Consider the following 25,798-nt stretch of genomic DNA (forward strand, 5'->3'; position numbering starts at 1 on the left):
ATAAAAAAATAATACCATCTCGTAAGTGAATTGTATGTCTTTGATCGGTGTAGGGCAAAGTTTCTCCGTGGCTGTCTTTGTGGTCTCTCAAGGCGGCAAGGCAATGTACCGGTATTAAATGCATATACTGGTATCAGAAACTGACGACTACCCTGCTTTAATCAGAGTTAGGGGGAGAATGGCCGTAGATATGATAAAAATACTAATCACCGCAGAAGTAATGAGACCGGGCAGTTTGAGACAATGAATTAGCATTTTGAATAACTTATATTTCCATACAAACCAACGTGAAAGATAGGGTAAAATTAATAAATTAATTTTAATCAACTTAAATACTTCGTTTTCATCTGTTGGTTACTTATTAAAACATCAAATAAACAAACTTAAATAATTTGATCATGTATTCTCATGTTGTTAGTCATTAAAGTTAAATAAATACATCCGCCTGTTTTAATGTATCACTTTTGTAAAGAGACACCACGATTCAAAGAATTCTCTCGATATCGTAACGCGAGGTATACCTTAATACAAATCAAAGTACCGACAGTACCGGTGTGACGATGCTTTTGAAGAGGATGGATATAAAAGCATCAATTTAAGTTTATCTGCATCACCACAATTGTGTATGTGGGTACAAAAATTTGGGTCCGAATACAAATCGGGAACGAACATTTTGGGTACAAAAAAGGTATGCCCTAAAACATTTGGAGTACGAAAACAAATTTAGAACAAAATTTGGGTACGAAACAAATTTGGGTACGAAACATTTTGGGTACGAAAAAATGTTTGGGGGTACGGAAAAGTAGTACCCGTGGGGAACTTGACCCATTCAGCGAAACTGGGAGGCGGGTTACATTCTCGATCAAATCTAAAAATAACCACGCAGGGGTTTTTCCCAGCGTCACAGCGTTCAAAGTGCCACCTGGCAGTTTCGTGTCTGGTTCCTGTCCCGAACCTCTCGATAAATTTGAAAGTGGACGGGAACCAAGCTGCCCTTACCTATTATTAATGATTATCAGCTAGGTATGCCGATTCAGAAAATTTAGCTAACTCAATCGGACTGGCTCGGTCTTTTACATTGGTCGCCATTGTGAAGAATTTTTCATGGTATGATAACTTAGACGAGCTGCTTCGCTGCAGCAGCATCGTCAAAAATGAAACTCACGTCAAGGAATTATTTTGGTTTAAACGTATGCTTTTGCATAAGATATTTTCAAGCGTCTGCCTTAACGAAACCACCGCGTGTGTTGAAACCGCATGCATGGGTTTAACTAGAAATAACTGCAGACCATGCTTGACAAGATAAATGGGGAGGTCAGTTTACCGATTATAACATACATTTAATTTGCTTTTTTTTTTTTTAACGGGTTTATTTATCAAGCAGTCAACGTATGTATAGGGAATATAAAATCATAATACCTTCTCGTCTGTCAATGAAATGTCTTTCATCGGTGTATGACAAAGTTTCTGCGTTGCTGTATTTGTGGTCACTTTTGCTCCAATTGTATGTGCTGTACGATTCGGTGCACCTTCCTCTGAAGCTTCTGAGAAAGTGCTCTCACCTTCCGATATGTCATGTTTCATACTTGAATTGAGTGCAGTCAATTGTGACGAACCTTTAGCTGTAGGTAAAGGGATCGAGGAGTCGATGTTCATGTCTTCAATCTGCTAAAAGATGTAGTAAGGAAATAATAACAATGTCACTTAATTGGAATTTGTTGTTGCACGAATAAATTTTGCAATATATCAAATAGTGAACCCATTTATGTGGTACATATTGAAATTGTTACTGCATTTGACAGTAGCAAAGATGCGTATAAATGCGCCAAACTGATTGGGTTTGTGATTGATGTAAATTTTACGTAGCTGCATCTTAATAAATGTTAAACTGGACAATGTAGTGCGCAAGTTCAAAGTATAGTGCTTTGTAAGCATTCACAAACTGCGTACTTCTTATTATTTCGGTGGTCAACTTTAAGTAACATCAAGTATTTTGTACTGCAATTTCAATTCAATGTTCTTTTAAAACACACAGTACGCAAAGATATCGCATAGGTACCACGTTTACTTTGTTAAAAAGGGATGCACATGAATGGCTATCCTTGTTTTATTTATGTACTTATTTTGTACAATTAAACAAATTTCCATAACCGCAACTCCTGCAAAACGCGATATCGTGAATGTTAAAAGTGTATGTGTGCATTTGTTCGACCGAAAACCCGTGTATGAAAAAAAGACATATAGTCCCAACGATTCACAACCTCCCAGCTGAGATTTTGTTTGTTTAGGGCATAACAATACCGCACATACCGCAATTGCAGGTAACCACTGCTAGGAGTTTGAACAATTATGTGCAAATTTGTTTTATGACAAATTGGCACAGCTATTTGGCTTTCGACAAAAACTAGAAAACGTGTTGAAAATAATGCATAGAATACCTTGATCGTTATTAATAATTTTAAGTACTAAACATTTATTGATAGTACCATTAATCTTATACTCATCCAAAGAAGATATTTATTGGCGTCGGTAGATTATCAATATTAGTAAACGAGTGATAAGAAACATAACTATGTTGGCCAGTGAAAAAGCCACTAGTTTACATGTTTATTTGTATTTGATCACGAGAGAATCTATAATGATAATCTACCAAACCGACACATGTACTTGTTGTTTAATCATCTTTTCGATGTGTTTTGATTGTAAACCGTTACAATAGATAAATTTGCTGTAATAATGACACCATAACGTCAAACTAACGATGTAATATCAACGTTAAACATTTAAACTGCTCGAGTAGTCTCACTATTATTATTTACTTCTTTGAGTTGGGGCTTTTTCCGTTAAAAAAACAGTATCGAAGTCATTTCACGTCGGTAAGTTGACCAACTCACATTTTAAGGCCTATCTGGTTAACCAGTACTTAGTGCCTATACTTATGCAAGTAATTGACAACGACCTACTTGAATGAGAGATAGGGGGGAATGGCCGCAGTGGTGCAGTGCCCAATGCAAAATCATAAAAACAAAACTAGTATTTAATTCAACTAAAATCATTCATATGTGTACGTTGGTTTCAGTTAGAAACATCAACAAGAGCTGTCATAGGACAGCGCGCTCGACTATTCGAGTGCTGGACATTATAACGTAAGCCATCATAGGGAAATTGTTCATATTCACTAATTTATTAGACGATCATTTTAAAAATCAAATAAATTTATTTATTTATTATTTTTTTTTGGGGGGGGGGGTTGAGGGGTGTGGTCATTTACTAGACGATCTTTTAAAAATAAAAAAGGAGAAAAAAAAATTGTTGGGCGAGGCTAGGAGGGGTGACAGGGGGGTTTAATGTGGGTTGTGGTAATTTATTTGATGATGTTAAAAAATGGGAGGGGGATGGGATTCTGGGTAGGGGCGTGGGGTATTGTTTGGGTGGAATCCATTGTGGTATTCAGGCAAGTGTTGTATTGTCAAAGTCATAATAAAATGTGATCATAAATAAAAAAAGCAATATGTCAAGGGACAATGACAATAATTGGGGTAGTACGAAAACTTTATTATTTGCACGCTAACGGCACGGCACGGAACGGAACGGCACGGCACGGAACGCCGACGCCTGTGTGAGTAGGATAGCTCCACTATATATATTTCATATATAACAGTCGAGCTAAAAACACACTTTAAACCTTTATAGCCGTGCTATTTCCCTAAAGTTACGAAAATGCATACGCATGTTTCAATATATCGCATCTGTAAAGAAACAACACTACTGAAAGAGTTTCTCTTTATCGTAACGCGCACTATACCGTTCTGTAAAATAGACATATTTTCATTAAATGTAGAAATGGTAGTATGTCCGCGTTTGCACACGTACTTTAAAAACTGTGTGTTAAAACTGCATTATTGCTTTGAAATGGAAATAAATGCATGCTTGATCTATTAAATGATATTGGCAGGTAAACCATTTAAATATCAATATATCTGAATGTTATGCTATAGAGACGCATTGGGTTAATTGCCTAAATAAGCAACGCATGTATGTTGACGATTAACAAAATAATACCATATCGGAAGTGGATTCTTTGTCTTTGATCGCAAACTTCGTACTTCTTATAATTTCGGTGGTTAACTTTAAGTGACAACTCTTGTTTTGAACTTTTGAAATTGTATTTAAATATTCTTTTGCAACGAAAAATATGCAAAGATATTGCATGGATCTTTTTATATTACATTTGCTTTATTTATAAGGGGTGCACATGCAAAATCATTTTTTTTTACCTATGTACTATTTTTACTACAATTAAACAATTGTTCATAACCGCAACTCCTGTAAAACGCGATATCGGGAATGTGAAAAGGGTCTGTATGCGTTTGTTCAGTCAAAAAGCCGTGTATTGAAAAAAAAACATGCAATCCCAACGATTCTCAACCTCCCAGCAGAGATTTTAGTTTTTTGCGGGCATAAAATTCGTCATTCCGCAAATGCAGGTAACCATTTCGAGTTTGGACAATTATGTGCAGATTTGATTTTATGACAAATTGACACTGATTTTGGCTTTTCGACAAATACCAGAAAACGTGTTGGAAATAATGCATAGTATAACTTGGTCGTTATTATTAATTTGAAGTATGAAATGTTTTATTGATAGTACCATTAACCATATATTCATACAACCAGATATTTATGGCGTTGGTAGATTATCGATTTTAGTTATCGAGCGATAAAATACATTACTATGTTTGTCAGTGGAAAAGCCACTAGTGTACATGTTTATTTTTACTTTATTACGAGAGGATTTATAACGATAATCTACCAAACCAACACATGTTCTTGTTGTTTAAAATTATATTTTCCGATTGTGTTATATTTTAAACGGTTACAACATATTATTTTGCTGTTTATGACGCTATGACGTAAAACTAACGACGTTATATCAACGTTAAACATTAAAACTGAACAATTATGTTCAAAGTTATTATTAACTTCTTTGCGTTGGGGCTTTCGCCGTTAAAACCAGTATCGAAGTCATTTCATGTCGGTAAGTTGACCAACTCACATTTTAAGGCCTATCTGGTTTGCATATACTTATGCCAGTTATTGAAAACTGCTATACTTGAATCAGATATAGGGGGGAATGGCCGCATTAGAGCAGTGACCAATCACCACATACGTTATTTTGCGGGTCAATTAAAAATGGTTAAGTATCACATGAAATTCAAAGATTCAAAGATTTCCTTAACAACCACAGGAAAGCAAAACATAAAAACAATAAAAGTATTTTATCAACTAAAATCGTTAATATTTATACGTTGGTTTCAGATTGAAACATCGAAAAGTGTTTGTGAATGTCAGAGTTTATTTACAGGTCATCGCTGCGTCTTCACGACTACCTTATGTGCTGACCTGTGAAAACATCGAAAAACACTTTAATCCTTTATATCCTTGTTATTTTTCCTAGTTTTAAGTATTACAAATACATGCGCACGTTTCAATGTATTGCATTGGTAAAGAAAAAAACACTATCGAAAAAGTTCTTCTATATCGTAACGCACAATTTACCGGTATGTAAAAATGAACCTTTTTTCATTAAATGTATAAATTTTAGTATGTCCGCTTTTGCTCACGAACTTAAGAAGATGCGTGTTAAAACTGCATTAGTGGTCTAAAATAGAAATACATGCATATTTGCTATGTCATATGATGTAGGCAGGTTATCCATTTAGATATCACAATATCAATATATATATATATATATATATATATATATAGCATCGGGATCATTTACCAAATAGTCAACGTATATGTGTGGAGCATACACAAAGTAATACCATTTCGTCAGTGGAGTGTATGTCTTTGCTCTGTGTAGGACAAATCTTCTCAGTAGCCTTCTCTGTAGTCTCTTTTACTCTAATTGTATGTTCCGGCGCACACGCCTCATTGACTGCAGTAATAGTGCCATTTATATCCGATATAACATGTTTCCAACTGGCATCGAGTCCAGTCAATTGTGACGAACCTGTATCTGCAGGTAAAGTGATCGAGGAGTCGATGTTCAAATTGTTGACCTGTTAAATGAAACAGTCAGGTAATGAATTACATTTTCACTACATTTGAATGTTTTATGCTGAACGAAATCTTCAAACTAAAGCTCTTCCAATTGATTTAAAATTTGCATATTTGCGTATTTGTAATTATGGACGTGGTCAACCGAATGTATAAACTTTTCTTCTATACATTGAAAGCGATTAAATACTGTTTGAAACAGCACAATATGATTGCAAATCGCAGGGTATTTTAGTATAACCTTTTTTTTTGCTGTTTAACAATGGTACATACTTTTTTAATCAAGACCCTAATGACAACGATGGAATTGTTGTTCATACAAATGGTTTTATTATTTTGAGATCAAATTGTTTTTTAAAGTTTATTATGAGATTACATTTAAGTCATTCCTAACGTATCTTGTATTGATTGAATTGATTTGGTGTGCTTAAAATATGTGAACTTCTTGTATTTAAAAAAGCTTCTAAATTCATTTAGCACAAAATCGCCTACTTATTACAAATTTATATTATGCAAATATATATCGAAGGAACAATCTGTATTACTTGGATATTTCGTTTTTAATAAATCGATATTTAATTTATTTCATTTATTCTTGTAAGTATATCAAACATTTAATATGTTTTAAACATCTCTTCAAATATATTGCATTTCGGTTTAATAGTAGTTTTAATGTGAAAGTTTACGTATTAAAATTTAGTAACTTATTCTAAGTAATATTGTAGACACGTGTTTTTGAACAGAACATTCATTCTACTTTGCTATATAAATTATTTTCACTCAATGTTTATGAAAACTTTACATCACAATCTGATTTTAAAGCGCACATCTATGTTCATTATAAAGAAAATAACATGAAGGTATTAATTAATTTGATCTTCAGACGGAATTATATTGAGAAATAATAAAATTAACTCGCAACAGTTAAGAAGGGAAGAAAAGAATTAGAAGACCGAAAACAAACTTTCGAAGAAAATAGCCAGAGTAACCATGTTCTTAACTTTCTTATTGAGAGACAAATCCAAAGAAATAATAATCAACCTTTGAAAACAATACCAATTACATGTAAAGTCATAGGAACATGACTAATTACGATAATAAAGCAAACAAAAGGCGAATAAAATGAAACTTAAAACTTGCTTATTTAATGAAACGCCTATTTATTTGTTCATAAAGTTGATAAACAAATAAGAGTAATTGATACTATTATGAAGCATTAATTAAAGGATTAATAATCTAAAATTGTGTGATTTAAATAAAAATGCTGTACGAAACTTTAGCAATACAAAAATGCCGGCTACAATATTAAAACACAGTAAAAGTAAAATATTATGTAATAAATTGATATAACTAGGGATAAGACAATAATTCTAATGATATTATGAGCACATTTTTGGAAACATAAAGACACTGTTTTTCATTAACTGAAAGGATATGTGAAAGGTTATTTCACTCTAGCTATCGGATTCCGCAGCTACTTATGGTTATATAGACGTTTGTCATGACAACTCGTAATAATAGTCCCTTGGCGGGAGCAGTTGTCGAGACAACAATAACACTGCTTCTCTGACAGTTGGCTGTCTTCATTTGCTAAGAGGTTCAATGGTCTTCTGGCGTAAAATATTACTTATCTTGTTTAAAAATATATTATCACGATTTGTATAATGGCTTTGTGAAAGATGACAAGTTGTCGCAAAAAGCGAAAGGACCGTTGTTTAATGTTACCAGTTGGTAGTTGGCATTATATGCTTTAACAGCAGCCCAAAAGTTCCATCGTGAAGTCTCAATGGTAAAAATCTTCCACGATTATAGCAAGAATGGTTATTATATTTGTTTTGTTAGAAACAGAAAACAACAAGATGTATTTGTGAAATACTATGTCCCCCCATATATTTGACCTTTGACCTTGAAGGATTTCCTTGACTTTTCACCACTTAACATGTGCAGCTCCATGCAATACACATCAAGTTGCTATCTTCAATATTGCAAAAGTTATGCCCAATGTTTAAGTTTGATTCAAACAAACAAACCAACAAACAGACAGGGCAAGAACAATATGTCCCCCAGTATAGACTCGGGGATATATTGGTGGCGAGGTCTCATGACAATCCATTATTGTTATTGAACCTTGAATAGAAGTATGAATAATCTCATTTGCGCTGCCATTATACATATATTTCATATATAATTCGATATCAAACAGATGCACGAAAGAAAAAGAAGACAGACAATGCAAAGATCGGATGTAAAGTGTTTCATTGTATGCAGCGTGAGTCAAGCGGTTTCAGTGGGTTCCGTGCAGGCTTCAGAGTTGGATTAAGTATGAATTAAATAGCATTTTTCTATACCTCGGTACGTTTAGTCTGGTAGGCAGATGTAAATCGCGAATGAGGAAAAGCGTGTGGATGGTATGATTAAACAAGAACACCGCCTAGCGGGTGCAGACCGCTCATCTATTTTTCTTTATAAAGGTGAAGGGACCTAAATCAATGCTTCAATAAAAAAGGGGGGAGGGGTAGGGGTGGAGAGGGGTGTATTGTGTGGGGGTGTGGTCATTCATCACATTATCTTTTAAAAATGAAAACAAATATTTATTTTTATTTTTTTTTTGGGGGGGGGGGTTCTCGATTGTTGGTTGGGATGGTTGGACTGTCTTTCAAAAATTAAAATAAATATTTGTGTTTTTCTTAATCATGTTTCAAAAATATATTATTTATTGTTCTGGGGGGTCGGTGGGAGAGGGGGGTAAAAAGGGGTGTGTGGTCATTTATTAGATGATATTTCAAAATAAGAAAAATTGGGGAAAAAAAATTGTGGGGGGGGATTTTGGAGTGGGGCGTGGGGGATGAATTGGGTGGAGTCTATTGTGGTATGTCAGGTAAGTGTTGTTTTTCCAAAGTATGAATCAAATCTGATCATAAATAAAGTTGTAATGGTAATTTTAGCAAAATTTTAATGATTTGACCTTGAGAGTCAAGGTCATTGAAAGGAAAAGGTCAAATTCAACTTGCCAGGTACAGTACCCTCATCATAGTAAGAAAGTTTTTGAAGTTTGAAAGCAATTGCTTTGATACTTTAGAAGTAAAGTGGATGTTAACACACAATTTAACCAAATATTCAAAGTTACAAAGTCGAAAAGGGGCCATTATTCTGTCAAAATGCCAGTCAGAGTTACATAACTTTTTATGCACAGCCCCCTTATGATAGTTACTAGTTAGCAAGTGTTCTTAGTCTGAAAGCAATAGCTATGATACTTAAGGAGTAAAGTTGACCAAATCACAAAACTTAGCCAAATTTAAAAAACATTTAGTATAAAAAGGGGACATATTTCTGTCAAAATGCCAGTCAGAGTTATGTAACTTTATCTGCCCAGTTCTCTCATGATAGTAAGTAAGTGATGCAAGTATGAAAGCAATTTTATTGATATTTTAGGAATAAAGTTGACCTTAAAACAAAACTTCACCATATTTTCAATTTTCTAAGTATAAAAGGGGCCATAATTCGTTGAAAATGCCAGTCAGAGTTACATAACTTTGCCTGCACAGCCCCCTTATGATAGTAAGTATTGCAAGTATGAAAGCAATAGCTTTAATACTTTAGGAATAAAGTGAACCTTAACACAAAACCAAACTTTCAATTTTCAAGTATAAAAGGGGCCATAATTCTGTCAAAATGCCTGTCAGAGTTACACAACATTTCCTGCACAGTCCCTCTATGATAGTTAGTAAGTGATGCAAGTAAGAAAGCAATAGCTTTGATACTTTAGGAATAAAAAGGACCTTAACACAAAACTTAACCAAATATTCAATTTTCTAAGTATAAAAAGGGCACATAATTCTGTCAAAATGCCCAGTCCCGTCATGATAGTAAGTAAGCGTGCCATGTCTGAATGCAATAGCTTTGATACTTTATGAGTAAAGTGGACCTTAACACAAAACTTAACCTTAACACAAAACTTAACCGGACGCCGAGGCTCAGATGATGACAATAGCTTTTTTTTCAAAATATAGATGAGCTAAAAACTCTCAAGTGTGTACATGTACGACTGGCTGTTTAACATGTCCTGTTTGCAAATGGCAATAACGCGCACCTGATCGAATAAGTTCAAATATGTTTGAAATTAACATTAAGACTTTTCTCCAGAACTTGAATGTTTTTTCTTATCGTTGTTATAAATAAGAAAGAAATTTTATTGATATAGCAGTAGAAAAAATCTGTATTTGAAATATAATTGCGGTCAATTCAATTGCAAAACAAACAATATAACACAAACGTCCAAATAGTTATGAAGGTAAAATAGCATTACAAAGAGATTGTTAAAGTGTTTTGTGTATACTAAGGCTTTTTAGCAGCTATTTCGTGGACCATAAATTGTAGGCATTTTCATTCGTCTACAATTAACAAGAGCTGTCTCCATAGGATGACATATGCTCCCGAAAAAGGCATATTTCGAAACCTGAAAGCGGACCCTAAGTTCAAGGTCAAGGTATATGGGGTAAAAATTTGTGTGCGTATGGAAAGGCTTTGTCCATATACAACATGTACACATGAATACCAAATATGAAGGTTACATATGAAGCGACATAGAAGTTATGAGCATTTTTCAAAACCTAAACGCAGATTTTGAAACCTAAACGCGGACCCTAAGATCAAGGTCAAGATAAAAGGGGTAAAAATGTATGTGCGTATGGAAGGGCATTGTCCATATACACATGTATACCAAATATGAAGGTTACATCTGAAGCGACATAGAAGTTATGAGCATTTTTCGAAACCTAAACGCAGATTTCAAAACCTTAACGCGGACCCTAAGTTCAAGGTCAAGGTCAAAATTTGGGTGCGTATGGAAAGGCATTGTCCATATACACATGCATACCAAATATGAAGGTTACATCTGAAGCGACATAGACGTTATGAGCATTTTTTTAAGCGTGACGGACGGACGGAAATGCGATCACTGTATGCCCACCTTCGGGGGCATAACAATGAAGGGATTTATTTTGAGACATTATACTTTTCAGATTGTTTACCAATTTATCCCAATTCAAATGTTTTACAATCTAAACTTAAATTGTTATCAATCTTTAAATAGCAGATGTGATGTGAAGTAAAAATATTTGTATTACATTGCAACTCCAAAATAAATAACAAAAGTTTCTGTTTCTGTTTTACAGAAAGTACATTTTGTCTTTGTCACCAATTTTCATTTTCTTAAACAAATTATGTCAGTCTTACTTAGAACCATTGGTTGTATGAATCTTTTGTGATTTAAAATACCAATGCCTGAAGACTTTCCCATTCTGAGGTTTCAATACAAAAATGACTGTTCCATTTTGCTTTGCCTGTTGGTATTGCATGTGCGTGTGTGCGTGCGCGTGCGTGCGTGTGTGTGTGTCAAGGAATAATATGGACTTAATCATATTATATACATGTAAGATTGGGAAACAATAATCATTATTCATTATTGTGACGTTATCGAGATTAAGCAATCCTTATTATTTTTAATCGCTTGTAGCATTCCATCAAATTGTAAAAAACTTACTCTAGCACCAAGTTTTTGTTTAAAGTCCGCTTTAGTTAAAAATATTCCATTGTAATTCATGCTATCTTTAACAAATCGTATTCCTTTGTGATACCAACTTTAAACATAAACATGTGCGTGTCCAATTGAAAACTTATGATTAAAGAATAATGGAAGTTTCTAAAATTGTGTGATATTGTCTATTGGAAAATGATCCATACAATCTGCGAAAGATTCTACGATGTCTTTCCAAAATTGTTATAAAATCTTTATATCATAACATTATTGAGTGTGAGTTCTCTATTTTTGGCAAATATAATACTTTCATTAGATGTACTATGTTTGATTTACATGTATTTGTACTGCCAAAAGATCTCATAACAAACTATTCTGACAAAAAGTCACATCAAAAACACATTGTGCTGAATATTCTCTCAACGTATTAATCATATATGTTGGTGTCATGGTTTTTAATACATTATCTTGTCAAGCAATTGACCAGTCGCCAAAGTATCGATCGCTCCGCCCACATTTTTCGATCAGCCAATCAGATATCGATTTTTCACACACCCCTCAGCAACGCTTATCTGGCCGCCATTTTGTCCGACAAACAAAGCGTGTTGTACATATGGAATGGACGTAATTTTTAAGAGTTTACAGATTTTATATCAAATGCATGATCATTACTGTTCGATCATTATTCAAAATTGTAGGTGCTATACATACTTTATAAAAGGTTATTATTTTATCTTTATTTCTTGAACATATGAACGAGTAATGAGAAAACAAACAAAATAAATAGTTTAACCACACCAGGTGTGTGTTCTATAAAACGTGTTATACCGTTTGATGCACAATATTATTAAGCAGTTTGGGCAACATAATAATTGCCACACGTGCTTATTAATCTCAGCGTAATTGTCGATGATTAATAAATAACAGTGTGTTGCGTGGATCTCAGAATGAAGGAACATTAAGGTATTGTTAGGTACTGTACACAAGAAAAGAAAACTATTTAATTACTTTAATGATTTCCAATTATATATTTATTTTCCGGATCATAAACAAGGGAAATCATTATAAATTGTTAACCTAAAAATTGTTTTAACTAAAGTAACAACAACAAAAAGGTGATTTCAACGCGTCTAAGCCAGCTTAAAGCTACTTCAAGTGCAAAATGTACGGCTTATAATACAACAACAACATTTCTAATACAACATATATTGATACGGGGAGAAATGTGAAAATTGCAATTAACATATAAGAGCCATCTTGTTATAAATAAGCAAATGCATAATATGCTAAATGTATTCAATTCGAATGTTCGTGAACAGCACCGTAATACCAACATTTCATTTTTTGATAGTGAAATGTAACAGGTTCGCATTAATCAAAAATGAAATAAAATGCATATTAGACTATCTGTTAATGAAACCACGAAATAAGGCCTGTATTAAAGTATGGTTACAATCAAAATTTAATTTATATCTAAATAAAAAAAATCGGTGTCTTTTTAAAAACAAAAACAAAAAAACCATCATGATATGGATATGTCATTTGCATTTAATAAAAATATTTTCAAAATTATATATGAATAGCCACCGGGTTCACTGTCAGACGGTTGAATACAAGTTAAAATGAATATGAAATAAATGCTCATTTTCACAACGGATTTTTCATCAACACTCTATATAATATGTATAAGAAACGTTTCTGATAGTCAGTCTGCCGTTAACTCATTTATTTTGATTACGTCATTTCTCTCTAAAGTATTTATGTTTGTATTAATGTTTTACAAAGAAGTTTAGTTTAGTGTGCGGCTTTAATAATTTATATTATAGAAAAGAGCATAATACATCATTACAAATAGCGAATTTTCCTCACGTAATCCGCTATAATTGCGATCTGCTTGTCGGAGTTTTCTAATCACTAGACCACGTGACTATGTGGGCGGAGCGATCGATAATTTGGCGACTGGTCAATTGCGTGGCATTGTCGACATGTTGATTGAAATAAAATAAGGCAAGTACATATTTTATCATATTTTGCATAATGCAATGACACATACAAAAATGCGTATATTCATAAGCTGTTTAACATAATAATTCCATAAAATCATGCAGGAATTGAATTTAGTTTTTGAGCCCTTTAGGCTGAGAAGATGTTATGATTACAACTTCAATTACAATTGAATGCTTGTGTGTTAGCGTGTGAATATATTATTTATATAACTGTCAATGTATAATTTGGTCAACTTAAATATACCTTAAACTTCAATTTAGTTTGTTAATAATCCGTTTGGCCTATATTAAAACGGCAAGATGCGATATATATTTTAAAAACTTGCATAGGCATTTTCCCTATAGCTTTTATGAGAATAAGGTAAAGCATCGCTTTGAGAAATGGAAACCTCCGATAGGTGTTTCTACACGACCGAAAAGATAGTTGCAATGGGGTACGAACGAAATTGTAAGGCATAAAACTGATTTCAATATGACAGATGCAATTAAGAATGCATAAAAATGACATTTTAGTTTTCACGTTTGTTGTTGGCAAAAGTTTATGTTATCTTTTGTTATGTTTAAATTAGCTTTGAGTACTCATTCAAAGACTGAACCATTTGCGTGATAGAATTGTATAATTTATGGAAAATACTACCGTGCCTTCTATTTCATTTCAGGGTAAATAATTCATAATGATTCAGTTGGTTACCTTTGCAAAACTGTAGTTAAATACTATAGTATGTTTTTAATGTCTGGTTTGCATACTGATGGAATTAATGGTGTACTTACTGGAATGGCAACGCTTTCAAATGACATCCTATCCAAAGATATCTTCTATACATACAACTACCTTAATAAAAATACCTGACTGCGAATAAGCGGACTCCCCTCTTCTTCATGTCGCATCTATAAAATGAAAGCAAATCATATATAAGATGCTGGTGGTTATTTCACATGTATATTGTAAGTTACGAATAATGGTACATCGAGAGTTTTGGTAACTGGTTCGTTTTATCACAGAAACATTGAACACTACATTATGTATGGGAAGGTTTATCAACTATAGAAGGGTTATCGCCAGTACATGAATAATGCTTCATAGCATACTTGTGTTATTTACATATGCCTTATACTCCATGACTTATGTATTTTTATTTCTTATATATGCTTTAAAAGTTATTCATCCTTCATGTTTCTTAATGCTACTTTTCAGTCCCATAATTAAATTCGCTCTGTTTGTGTTAATGAGAGATGCTTTCAAAAGTTTTTCTTGCTTACTACAAAATTGAAATGTTTATTCATAGTAAATGTCTTTACTTTTATTAATTCGTTGTTTGTCTTTGTGCATTTACTTTGCTGCTAGTGAATGTAGTGATCGATCTATGGCCTCATAAATCTTTCTTGCAGCGTATTTTGTTATACTATAATGTTATTAATTAGTTGAATTCATATTGGCTTTGTTATTGAGCTGAAGACGGCCGTATTGGCCCGAGACCTGAGGCCGAAGGACAATACGGCTGTCTGAAGCTCAATAACAAAGCCAAAATGAATTCAACTAATTAATGACAATTTTATTAATTAACTTTATAATATTATTCAGCAAGAAAAGCTTGAATTTCACTTTCGAATTACAGGTTTTTGCTATTAAATTAAGTATGAAGTTTTGAAAAATAGCAAAATTTCTGTTCTATACAACTTTTCCCCTGTTTATATCTTATCCAAAATGCTTTAAAAATGTTATGTACAGCAAAATAACTTTTGGGATGATTGAACTTTACCGGTACATACAAAAGCAGGGAATAATCTACATGTGCGTCCCGCGTCTATGACGCACAAATATTGAAAAAGACGCATCGTTTTGAAATATGTGCGTCCACTCGGACACATTGCTGAACTGTATCCGTTAACGCATACGCGAAGTACGAACCATCTTGTGTACGAGTCAAACGTGTAGCAATGTACGCAGAGTTTAACCGAATGAGGCTTGAAGACTCCAACAAGTTTTTTGATTGGTTCTAGTCGAGCCGTTTGCGTATAATACGAACCAATTAGAATCGACCTTTTAAATAGAATATGTTATGACATTTTCTAGAGTCCCCGGATGAAACCCTGCTTTAACTTTGAGTAACTTAGTCATAAAAAATACAGAAAAAATGCCTCCGAAATAAGGTGTTGAAGCTAAATCCAAAACAAACAAATCTAAACTTTAACAACGGTAGGTCAACGGCTCGCCATTCGGACGTAAACAATAATATTATCAAGCTCGCAATTCGGATGTTAACAATAATATTATCATCGATTTGAATCAAGTTGAAATGTTGTAACAGGTTACATTCATGTAACAGATAATGTTATAGCCTATGTGAAGGCAAACAAGATAGTGATAACTCTGAATTTGTTTTTTTGGTTTCAACAAGTTTTTGAGATTATTAAAAGTTTAATGCAAGTATAGTTATTGAGCTAGTGTGATTTAGACATATATTCTTCACTACTTGGTATCTTTCAAAATTTGGGACCCATTCTTTTTCAAGGTGGACTCATTAATTTTGGCCTGGGACTCATTGGTCTAAAATCTGCGAGTTCAGGGACCCATAGATAGTAAATTCTAGATTATTCCCTGCAAAAGAATTGAAAAGCGTATAATTTCATCGTTGTTGAGTGCACAACACCTAACAATCCTTTTTATCCCATATATTTTTAAGAATTACCCCCGCTTTGTCGATAGTGGTAAACAACTGCTTACTGGTAAAGTTCAGTTAAGCCTAACTTTTATGAGATATCTTGTTAATTAAAAATGAAATGTTGTGACGTATCCAGTACGGTACGGGCGGGTATGGTAAGTACGGGTTTTACCCTCACTCTTACGGAAGTGGGGTATACAAATTGCTTTCCACGGTCTCTTTCTATCTAGACTTAGACGAGGCAGGACGTGCTTTTGAGGACTAGTAAGTATTCCCATTCCCAGGCCCTATACAGTGTCATATTAAGTTATCCACTAGGTTTACTTTATAACTCACACACTTGCATTCACTGCTTAAGACATCAATTGGGAAAAGGGGAGTAGTCAGAATAGCTCACAGTATACTCCGCCAGTTTCAGTAAGAATTCCTGTAGGTGGGGCCTGTGGCTCGCCTACACGGAAAGAGCAAATGCAGAAGGAAACATTGAGTCAACAGGAAGTACAGTCAAGTTTGAGTCAAAGTGATGACGGTAAAGATAAGGAGTCCACTGAGCAGGGGACAAGCTCCGGAGGGCCAAGTGACTCAATAAAGATATGCCGGGTACAGGCAGGTTCTTCTGTAGTGCAAATCACGGTGGGTGATTTATTACTGAATGCAAAGTTGGATTCGGGGGCAGAAATTACGATTCTTTCTTCAAGAATGTATGATAAGTTGAAGAAAGTTCCGAAAATGGTCCAAGATATAGTAATGCAGATGGCTGACGCAGAAACGGCTCTTAAAGGGTTCATAACAGCACCTATAAGTATGAAATTGGGCAGCCGTTGCTTCAAAGAAAGAATTTATGTGGCTCCAATCGTCGATGAAATGCTTTTAGGGCATGACATTTTGCATTATCTTGGAGTATTGTTAGATATGCAATCAGACACGTTGATACTGGATGGGGAAAAAATACCAGTTAGCTCTAGTTTCAAAGAAGGAAGCCGACGTTGGCTAGAGTGATGTTGAAAAAGAGAGTAGTGGTCCCACCTTATTCGGTGGTACGCTTGCCTTGTAAGTTAGATGCACCCATGCCCAGTGACTACGTTGTCGAATCGTTGGGGACATTAAACGTTCTGATGCCAAAGACAGTTATGGCAGCAAACAGGGATCCATTGGTGTGTTTCATCAATGTTAAAGAGACTTTTGCAACATTGAAGAAAAACACGTTGATTACAATGGCTTGTGAGGTATTTAGTTACCTTGAAGGGTCACAAGAACATGATGTTTCTTATAGTAACTCAGGGTTAAATGTCTCCGCAGAAAGTGAGAACCAGTTAGGGGAGATGAAGACATCTTGTTCTCAGCTCCCAACACCAGAAACAGATTGTAAATCTAAAACTAGCCTTCCAGAACATCTTAAAAGCCTTTATGAGTCATCCATTACATGCCTCAATGAAGAACAAATCCAGAAATTGTATGCATGCTAATCGGAATATCAAGATGTCTTTGCACAAAATGATTTCGATTTGAGAACTTTTACGGGAATCGACCACAAAATCGATACTGGAGATGCAAAGCCAATTAAGCAGCGCATGAGACGAACACCGGCTTGTTTTGTAAATGAGGAAGAAGGGCATTTAAGAAAAATGCTAGATGCAGGCGTTATTCAAGAGTCTGTTTCTGATTGGGCGTCATCGCCAGTTCTCATACGGAAAAGAGATGGTTCGGTCCGGTGGTGTATCGACTACAGAGCCTTGAATGATGTGACTGTTAAAGATACATTTCCATTACCGTTGATTGAGAATTGCCTAAACACCCTAGCGGAAAACCTGTGGTTTTCAAAATTGGATGCAGATTCCGCTTATTGGCAGGTTCTGGTCAATCCTGAAGATCGAAAGAAGACTGCGTTTGTGACCAAATATGGGTTGTTTGAACATGTGCGTATGGGTTTTGGAATGAGCAATTCTCCCGCCACATTTTCCCGGGTTATCAACCTGGTGTTGCGTGGGCTTACACGGAAGACGGTGCTTGCGTTCCTAGATGATGTCCTGGTCCTAGGTCAAGATTTCGATAGTCATTTGAGAAACTTGGTAGACACTTTACGTCGGTTCAGACAACACGGTTTAAAGTTGAAGCCCCGGAAATGTATTCTTTTTCAACGGGAAGTGGAGTTTTTGGGCCGGACAGTTACAAGTAACCAGCTGAAGATGACTTCAAAAGATATACAGACAGTTGCTGAGTGGCCCGTTCCAGTTTCACCGAAAGATGTAGAAAGGTTCCCTTGATTGGCTAATTAACATCGTTCATTTGTTAAGGACTTTGCACAATTGGCTCAGCCTTTATACAATTTAACAGGAAAGAATAAATTTTGGTGGTATGAGGAAGAACAAGAGGCTTTTGAGGCATTAAAGAAGGCACTTACTCATCCGTCAGTATTGAGCCTTCCAAACAGTAAAGATCCATTTATTTTGGATACAGATGCTTCAGACGTGGCCATTCGTGCTGAACTTATCCAGTTGCAAAACGGGAGAGAAAGAGTTATTGCTTATAGCAGTCTGTCTTTAACCCCAGAACAGCGAAAGTATTGCACAACCAGAAAGAAACTATTGAGCATTGTAAGATTTACCAGTCATTTTCGGTATTATTTGCTGGGGCAAATGTTTACAGTGCGAACAGATCATTCCAGTCTGACGTGGTTACTGAAGTTCAAGGATCCCCAAGGACAGTTGGCTAGATGGATTGAAGAGTTGTCCCAATACCACATGGTTATTCAACATCGGCCGGGTAAGAAACACGGTAATGCAGACAGTTTATTTAGACAGAAGGCCTGATGATCTGGTTCCCTGTTCGTTTTACGTAGCGGGTATTTGTCCAGAGCACTTGCCATGTGGGGGTTGTCATTACTGCAAACTTGCGGATGAGCAATGGGGTAGTTTCACTGAAAATGCGGATGATGCAGTTAATAACCAGGTGAAAAAGGTTTTGGTGGAAACTGTATAAAGTACAAGTTCCAGTTTCAGTGCGCAAGTAAAAGACAATGTTTTAGTCCATAGTGAGGATTTAGGATTGAGTGATGCTCATTTTGATATCATCAACGTGAGTGATCAGTGCATCAAAGTGTGTAATGTAAAGGTGATGCAAGAAAGTACTGCAGAAATACCTACGTGTTGGGGTTTTACCCTGGAAGAACTACAGGTTGAGCAGAGCAAGGATAAAGATTTGACCATTATTATCGAGTGGCTGTTAAAGGGCAAAGAGCCTGATGAAGGATTTTTATTCCTCGCCAGTCCAGAAGCCAAGTACTACTGGGTGAATAAAGAACTGTTCCAGCTATCGGATGGTGTGTTGTTTAAACAGAAAATGAGCAGTAAAGATCTGGAACTATTGGTACACAACAGCCTTCAAGAACAAACGTTGGTGTGGCATCACGATATACCATCATCAGGTCATCAAGGTGTGGCTAGAACTAAAGCAAAGTTGAAGGAAAAGTTCTTTTGGGTAAGAAATGGGTGGAATGCATACCACTGCCCTCACAGAAAGCGGAAATAACTGCACGGGCAGCAGTCGACGAGTTTTTCTCTCGATTTGGGTTCCCTTTACAGTTGTTCTCTGATCAAGGGCGTAATTTTGAAAGTAAACTGTTCGAAGCATTGTGTAATGCACTTCATATCCATAAGGCAAGAACTACACCTTATAGGCCTTCTGCAAATGGACAAGTGGAACGCTTTAACAGGACATTGATGGATGCTGTGAGGTGTTTTTTGGGGAAATCTCAAATGAAATGGGATCTGCATGTGCAACAGATAGCTAGAGCAATTAGAGCCCCAGTTAACAGGAGTACTGGTTTTACCCCAAATATGCTCATGTTGGGCCGAGAAGTTACTACCCCAGCACAACTCATGTTTCCAAATGTGCATGATAAACATGAGGATTGTGAAACTAACGTGGCAGATTTGGTTAAAACCATGAAGGAAACTCCTGCGTCAGCTAGGTCCACATTGGAGACTTCTCAGAAACGCATGAAACACTATTATGATCTACGGATCTTACAGCGCCCATATTCGGAAGGAGATGTAATATATCTTTTAGATACGGCAACTCTGAAGGGCAAGGCTCGTAAGTTGTGTTCACCTTGGAAAGGACCAGCGGTTATCGTTAACAAGTTGTCGGCTTACCTGTATCAGGTACGCTTGCGCAATTCTGTATCGATAGTAAACCACGATAGGATGATGCCATGTAGGGATCGGAGTCTCCCAGAATGGATTGCCAAAATTAAAAGGGAAGAGACATCCGGAACTCCAGAACAAGAAAGTGAAGAGGATAATAAAGAGTACTGTGTTTGCAGGAAGTCGTATAGCGGTAGATTCATGATTCAGTGTGATTTCTGTGAGGAGTGGTATCATGGACCATGTGTCAATGTAACGGCGACAGAGGCGCTTGAAATAGATAAATACTAGTGCAGGGCCTGTAAACAAAAATGTTAAGATGCTAATTTAGAATTTCTTTTTCAGATTCTATCAGCAGATATGGCATCAGCTAAATCCACTAAAGATTTTCTGTTGGTAGCTGAAGACTACCTTAGTCGTGGTCAGGTGTATAGACCGGCAGGAGAGTTTATCAAGAAACTGGCATTGTGTGCAAGTTGTTGTGGGGGCAAAAAGGAAGTGGAGCGTATGTTGGGAGTGGTCAGCCGGATGGTAGCTCTGGTAAAATCTCAGTCAAACAAGCCTGGACGGCGGAACGTAAAGCCTAACACCGCTTGGTTGAAGGAAACTGCACAGTCACTAGAGATGTACCAGCTGGTCGACCGTGATTGGATAAGTTCTAACGTATGGAAGCTCCCAACATTACCTCCACCCAAACAACAGGAATATGATACAACTAGGGGACAGAGGGACATCCGATACCCAACAGGATCAGACTTGTTACAGGCAGTGGGGGAGGATGAAGTCCTGGACTATGAGGATGTGGATGAGGAAAAGTTGTTGGCCTCACCAGTAAAAAGTAACAGTACAGGAAGTCCTCGTAGGTCACCTCGACTCCTGAAATCTGCCCCTCATACTCCTGAAATAAGGAAAGCTCCCACAAGTACGGAAGCCAAGCCCATGGAAGAGGAAATGGTGGTGACTTGTAGTCCAACCGCGGATCTCCCTACAGAGGCCCAGCCCATGGAAGTTGACGGCACGGTTGTGACTGGTAGTCCAACCGAGGACCTCACTTCTGAATTGCAGGACACAACAGTGGTGAGGGCTTGTAGCTCCACCCTGGATGTTTCAGGAATGTCAACTCTCCATAAAGAGAAAGTGGCAAGTTCAGAAGGGGCTTCTAGCTCTTTTGAGGACCGGTATCGAGTCCAGTTGGCGGGTGCGCGTCCGAAGACCTATAGTCGTCGCGATGTGGAGGAGCCCGTTCGCCATGTACCGATGAAGAACCCGGAGTACTCTGTACGGACATCACTCCAGACAGGCGCAAGGTCAGAACGGGCTTATAGCTCATCTGAGGATCGGCCTCATCGTGTCGAGTGGGCGGACTCACGTCCGAAGATTTATAGTCATCGTGATGTGGAGCCTGCTCGTACGGTAAAGATCAAGAACCCGGAGTACCCAGTGGGGATTTTGAAAAGGAGTTTTCCGGTTGGAAAGGGAGAAGAGTTGGTAATTTCCATGCCAGTGCTTAAAAGGGTTAAGACCTGCGATCTCCTTGCCCACGCCAAAGAGAAGGCTGAAGAGCGCCGGGAGGGGGAGAAGAAACGTAGGAATCGCGGGATGGAAAAGACATGCTGGGTGCCGGGTTGTATGGAGATGGCGAAGTATTTAAAAGCTCATGCTTTTATTGAGCACATCCCTTCCATATTCAGCGAAACGCTGGATCCTACTGATGAGCGAGTACTCAGAGGGAGGAGGAGTGCACTAAGTCAGGTTGGAAGATGGCTTTTAGGAAAACCAGTCACGCTGGATGAGCTGGTGGCGTTTGTTGTGGGGCAGAAGATGCTGAGCACACTAGACAACACATCAATCTCGGAGCGGCAGGAGGCAGCTATGAAGGAGTTTTGTAAATTCCTTCATGAGCCTATTCCGGGAAAAGTAACATTGGTACCGTGCAACTCCGTGGGTGCGCTACTGCATTGGAAGGTATTGTTACTCCTTGCAGCTAGTTTATCAGAGGAAGAGAGGGCCTATTGGGTACTTAACTTCCAGGCCCCTGAAGATACACAGTCAGTTGCCGAGGCCATACCAATCCAGCCTAAGTATCCGGAAGCGTTTGACGCCCATTTCCACATTGACAGGACACTGCACAGGTTACAGCTTCAGCAAGGGGGAATGAAGGACATGATGGATGCAGTTCCGGTAGAGGAGTGTAGGCGATCATCCCTTGTAGGGGGCGTCTCTATCTACTGTGACCCAGAAACCTACCCGACGGATCAGCACCTGAGTGATCTGCCGCAATACATCTCCGTTGGGGTGGGCATCCATCCACGTCATGCGCGTTTTAGCGTTGTTCGGGTTAATCAGGCAGTGGGAAGGTTCCAGAACCTGTTCGCTAATCCTCGCGTGGCGGTTTTTGGGGAGGTTGGACTTGATCACTCAGAGCCCATGAAGTACTGGGCATATCAAGTCGAGATGTTGGAGAAGATGTTGCCGTTCTTGGAAGATAGACATGTGCTGGTGATTTACTGCCGTGGAATGGAGGGGGATTGCGGTACAGAAGCGTTTCTCTTGCTCCTCCATGTCCTGAAGAGGTATGTTCGGACGCATCATCCGATACATCTGCATTGTTTCACTGGCTACAGGTATGTCCAGGATCGGTGGCTAGAGAGGTTCCCAGGGACATACTTTGGGTTCACCAACAAGGTTCGGACCAGATCGCGGCACTACAAAATGTTGAAGATAGTCGCCTTCTCCTGGAGACGGATGCTCCTTATTTTCCAGCACCTGGATCCAGAGTATCGTCACCCAGCCAGATATCCACAGTGGCCGAGGCGATGGCAGCACTTCGAGGAACTACTGTGGAACATGTGTTGGAAATCTCCGTGGCCAATGGAAAACATCTGCACCAGTCCCAGTAGAGATCAGTCGGGCTTTTAGCTCACTGGTCCTCATCTAGCGGGTTCCAGCTGGGTTTATAACTCGTTGGATACTTACGGCGTGAGGAATTAAGCCTTCTCCAAGAAAACACTTCATATATTGGTTTCCAGCTGGGTTTATAACTCGCTGGGTACTTATCCAATCCAGTAAAGTAGAAGTCATTGGGTCTGTGGCTCATAACTGAAAAGCAACAAAATCCAAGCAGTTGCGACAAAGACGGCCAGAAGTAGGGCTAAGAGCTCTAATTGGGAAAATCCTGACCACGGACTAAGGTAGTGAAAAGCAGTACTTGTGAGAACCCGCATCTGGTAGAGGGACCATCTCTGTGGAGCAACTTGTAGTTGCTGACCCCCTCATGCACATAACCCCCAGTCTTGGTAAGGTCCTTTTTCATAAAGTTTGGGGAGTGTTGTGACGTATCCAGTACGGTACGTGCGGGTATGGTAAGTACGGGTTTTACCCTCACTCTTGCGGAAGTGGGGAATACAAATTGCTTTCCACGGTCTCTTTCTATCTAGACTTAGACGAGGCAGGACGTGCTTTTGAGGACTAGTAAGTATTCCCATTTCCAGGCCCTATACAGTGTCATATTAAGTTATCCACTAGGTTTACTTTAGAAAGTTGAATATTGTTGCAAGAGAAAACAAGTGTTCCATGCATTTAATTTCAGAAGAAAAAATATTATTTCATTAATATAGTAACATGAAGGCGATTTAACTGATAAAGCACAGACACAATTTAGTATATGACGAAAGATGCTTTCTAGACATTACATGATGCAGGAACACAATTTGACAGCTCGCGAAATTATGCAAAATTTACCTGAATAACATTCCAGCCACAATGGATCCACTATCGTTGTTTTTAAAACAACTCAGAAAGACGATAAGGATTGAAAACTTACTTATTGCCATAAGGAATTGCATTTGTAATGTATAAATCCTCCATGATTTTGAATAAGTTTTGCTTTCGGCGTTTTCAACGTTGTTATTTATGTACGCTCAAATATTGAACCTTACTGTTGTGGTTACACTGCACTATTCTTATTGTCGAAAAAAAGGGAGCTGACAATATTAGGGGCTGAGTACTTTCAATATATTTTTAAAGGTTTAAACTTGCTTAATCGATAGCTCGCGTCCTATTCCCTTAAAAAGGCATGTCACATAATGCATGCATATGCAACATCTTACCCCTTCAAACTAATTCCAATACAATCAGAATGATAAGTATTTTTCATGTATTTACATTTGTCAAAGCGTCGTTGTTAATTGTTGTTGATTGGATATTATTACTGCCAAGCCGTGTTCAAGAGCAACGGCTACTTTCGTTTGCAAGTAAATCAAATTTAGAGTTAAAACAGTTGTTGCAAAGAAAATATAAAATTTTGTAATTAGTTTTAAGGTTAAGTGGTTGCATATTCACTCAGTTTTCAATTGCTTATCAAAGCGCTAATTTTAACACGCAAAAGAAGAAATTATGAAATTATTAATAACGACTTTTTACTTAAAATGAAGTTCTGTTTTCAATCAGAGCCAATACCGTCAGAACTGTCACAGGAAACAGGTATTACAAATGACCAAGTAGCATTTGATTATGCTGTTTTTGTCTTGCAACATTGTAAGTGCTATTTGATTACATCTTGTCGAACGTTCCTTTTTAAAAGCATTTACCTGAGTAAGTAGGGTCATGCATCAAGAAATTACACATGTGAAGTGTATACAACCAAATGATGTAAAAAGCACCGATGCGTCTGTATCTTTGTACATGTATGCAACGGTATATCAAATGAGCCTTTTGCATTTACCAGCATGGAGATGCACTCTGTGAAAATTCAGTTGTAATGAAGCAAAATGCAATTGTCATTAAGCATCATGCATGTACTGCAGAATATTCCCTCCCGTAAACACTTATTGGGTTTATTTTCAAGCAACTGTTGAATTAAAGATAATGTTTAAATCTTGTATACCATTTATTTGCAAAAAATGTATAATATTCCGTCAATAACCACATTTTCACTTATTTTCATAGAAAATACTAATTCAGCGTTAAAGAAATACTTTTCTATTCCGTACGTGTTCGTTTCTTGTGAAATGACTGAAAATATGCACAAGAAGACAACGGTCGTTGACGTTTTATCAAAAAACTTCCACACACTGATCTCACAGATAAAATTAATCTCATTTGAACTGTAAACAATTTAAAGTAGACCTTGTATATTTGATTTCATAATTGTCACTTACATAATTTTTGTGCTAGTATAATGATGATGAGTATAGACAATAGGCTTGTTTTTAAACACAAACACTTACTGAGAGAGCCGGATAATGATTACCCTCATTACTACTGTTTCTTTCTGGAAATGAAAGAAAACACATACATTTATCGAGAGTAAACTCTAAATTAAGGATCACAATTTGTTAAACAAACACATGACCTGTATATAACTATATAATAATCAAATTGTTG

General features: G+C 36.9%; 1 protein-coding gene across 1 annotated transcript in view; it reads right to left on the minus strand.

Moving 5' to 3' along the window:
- Window positions 1-25,798, minus strand: part of LOC127862363 (mucin-5AC-like) — a 74,659-nt gene that overhangs the window by 42,172 nt on the left and 6,689 nt on the right. Inside the window, exons 5-8 of the mRNA XM_052401450.1 lie at window positions 25,642-25,685; window positions 14,452-14,493; window positions 5,829-6,065; window positions 1,420-1,668 (exon numbers count right to left, since the gene is read on the minus strand). Of these exons, the coding sequence (XP_052257410.1) occupies window positions 1,420-1,668; window positions 5,829-6,065; window positions 14,452-14,493; window positions 25,642-25,685 (572 nt within the window). The remainder of the gene's footprint in view (window positions 1-1,419; window positions 1,669-5,828; window positions 6,066-14,451; window positions 14,494-25,641; window positions 25,686-25,798) is intronic.

The sequence above is a fragment of the Dreissena polymorpha genome, chromosome 16, assembly GCF_020536995.1.
Source record: "Dreissena polymorpha isolate Duluth1 chromosome 16, UMN_Dpol_1.0, whole genome shotgun sequence".
Lineage (NCBI taxonomy): Eukaryota > Metazoa > Mollusca > Bivalvia > Myida > Dreissenidae > Dreissena > Dreissena polymorpha.